Source organism: Galeopterus variegatus, unplaced genomic scaffold, assembly GCF_000696425.1.
Source record: "Galeopterus variegatus unplaced genomic scaffold, G_variegatus-3.0.2 Scaffold6214, whole genome shotgun sequence".
Taxonomy (NCBI): Eukaryota; Metazoa; Chordata; class Mammalia; order Dermoptera; family Cynocephalidae; genus Galeopterus; species Galeopterus variegatus.
In genome coordinates this window covers 1-1,987 of record NW_007732325.1, presented here as the reverse complement: position 1 = coordinate 1,987, position 1,987 = coordinate 1, and the positions used below count along the sequence as shown (strand labels likewise).

The 1,987-nt window shown below is 36.7% G+C and overlaps 1 protein-coding gene across 1 annotated transcript in view; it reads left to right on the top strand.

Annotated features, from left to right (window-relative positions):
* Positions 1-1,665, top strand: part of LOC103605986 (E3 UFM1-protein ligase 1-like) — a gene marked incomplete at its 3' end in the record, with an annotated part of 33,377 nt that extends 31,712 nt beyond the window's left edge. The window contains exon 18 of the mRNA XM_008590580.1: positions 1,548-1,665. Within this exon, the coding sequence (XP_008588802.1) occupies positions 1,548-1,665 (118 nt within the window). The remainder of the gene's footprint in view (positions 1-1,547) is intronic.
* Between the last annotated feature and the right edge of the window lie 322 nt (positions 1,666-1,987).

Below are 1,987 nucleotides of genomic sequence, written 5' to 3'. Positions count from 1 at the left end.
ATATTACAACTGATACATCTGAAATAAAAGGAATCATTCGAGACTACTATAAACAACTACACACCAACAAATTTGAAAATCTGGAGGAAATGGATAAATTTCTGGACACACACAAGCTCCAAAAACTGAACCATGAAGACGTAGAAAATCTGAACTGACCAATAACAATCAAGGAGATTGAAGCTATTATCAGAAGGCTCCCAACAAAGAAAAGCCCAGGACCAGATGGATTCACAGCATAATTTTATCAAACATTCAAAGAGGAATTGACACCAATTCTTTCCAACTATTCCAAAAGCTTGAAACAGATGCAAATCTCCCAAACTCATTCTATGAAGCAAACATCACCCTGATACCAAAACCATGTAAAGATACAACTAAAAAAGAAAACTACAGGCTGATATCCTTGATGAATATAGATGCAAAAATCCTCAATAAATACTCGCTAATAGAATACAGCAACACATACGTAAAAATATTCACCACAGTCAAGTGGGATTCATCCCAGGGATGCAAGGTTGGTTCAACATATGCAAATCAATAAATGTGATACACTATGTTAATAAAATCAAACACAAGGACTATATGATCATCTCGATAGATGCTGAAAAAGCATTTGATAAAATTCAACATTCATTCATGACAAAGATCCGCTATACTCTATAAGTTAGGTATAGATGGAAAGTATCTCAACATAATTAAAGCCATATATGATAAACCCAATGCCAATATCATCCTGAATGGGGAAAAGCTGAAAGCTTTTCCTTTAAGAACTGGTTCATAAAACTTTTGAGACAACTGACAAAATTTAATTATATATTGGGTATTGGATGATATTAAGGAATAATTGTTAATATTATCTGTGTAGTATGAACATATAACAACTTTTCTGTATTTTGAAGAGATGTATAACAAAGTACAGAGAAATAACACAATGTCTTGGATTTGTTTAAAATACTTCAGCAAAAGCATGAAAATTAGAGAATGGATACATGATGTAAATGTGGTAAAATCTAAATTCTTGCAGATGAGTGGTGGGCTGTGTCAGTTTGTTTTCCTATGAAAAACTAACACTAAAGTGGAGGATAGAGGCTTCCTGGGAGTAATTCCTGTGAAATATAGAGGAAAGAAGCAAGATTATTCAAGGAAAGGCTTCAGGCCATGATATGCACCTGAAACCATTGAAAGAATGGGCAGGAGGAAGCAGAATTGAGCAGGAGAGCCTCAGACTATGATGTTAGGGCTCAAGGTGCTGGCCAACTCAGTCGGTGAGTGCCTGTCTGTAGAGGTTTCCCATACTGGGCAGAAATGCTCAGTCACTGACTGAGGACTGACCCAGAAGAGAGGAATCTCAGCATGAATGTGGTAAATCTCCAAAGTGTTGCCTCTGGAGGCTCTCAGCCAACTGCACGCCTCAATGCTGAAGAGCAAGTTCCTCTTGACATGAGATCAAAGCAGCTCACCTCCACTATATCACCAATATATGAGGTTCATTGTGCTATTTCAATGTTTTTGTATTTTGAAACTTTTCATTAAAAAATTTTTAGGTTCCCCTCCGCGCCTCGGTTCACCCAGAAGCTGAGGAGCCAGGAAGTAGCGGAAGGAAGTCGAGTTCATCTGGAGTGCAGAGTCACCGGAAGCCCAACTCCTCGAGTCAGAACAAAGGCAATCATACCAAGTTGAACATAAAATGAAGCTTGATATCATATTGAATTTCAAACTGCACTGGGAATACTTTGGGAAAAATTCCGGACTTTTGTAGAAAAATCTTCCCAACTTTAAAAGCTCTTCTTTGTCTTTGCAATAATCTCCCAAGTTTTGGATGCTACGACTTCATACTCACATTTTTCAGAATTTAACCCTCTCACCCTCCCTCAAAAAGCTTATTAAATGGACTGTGAAAAACAGACACATCACAGGTTTAGATATATTTATAACATGTGATAAAGCTAACTTATAAAATTATAATTTATACTTTTTAAACATT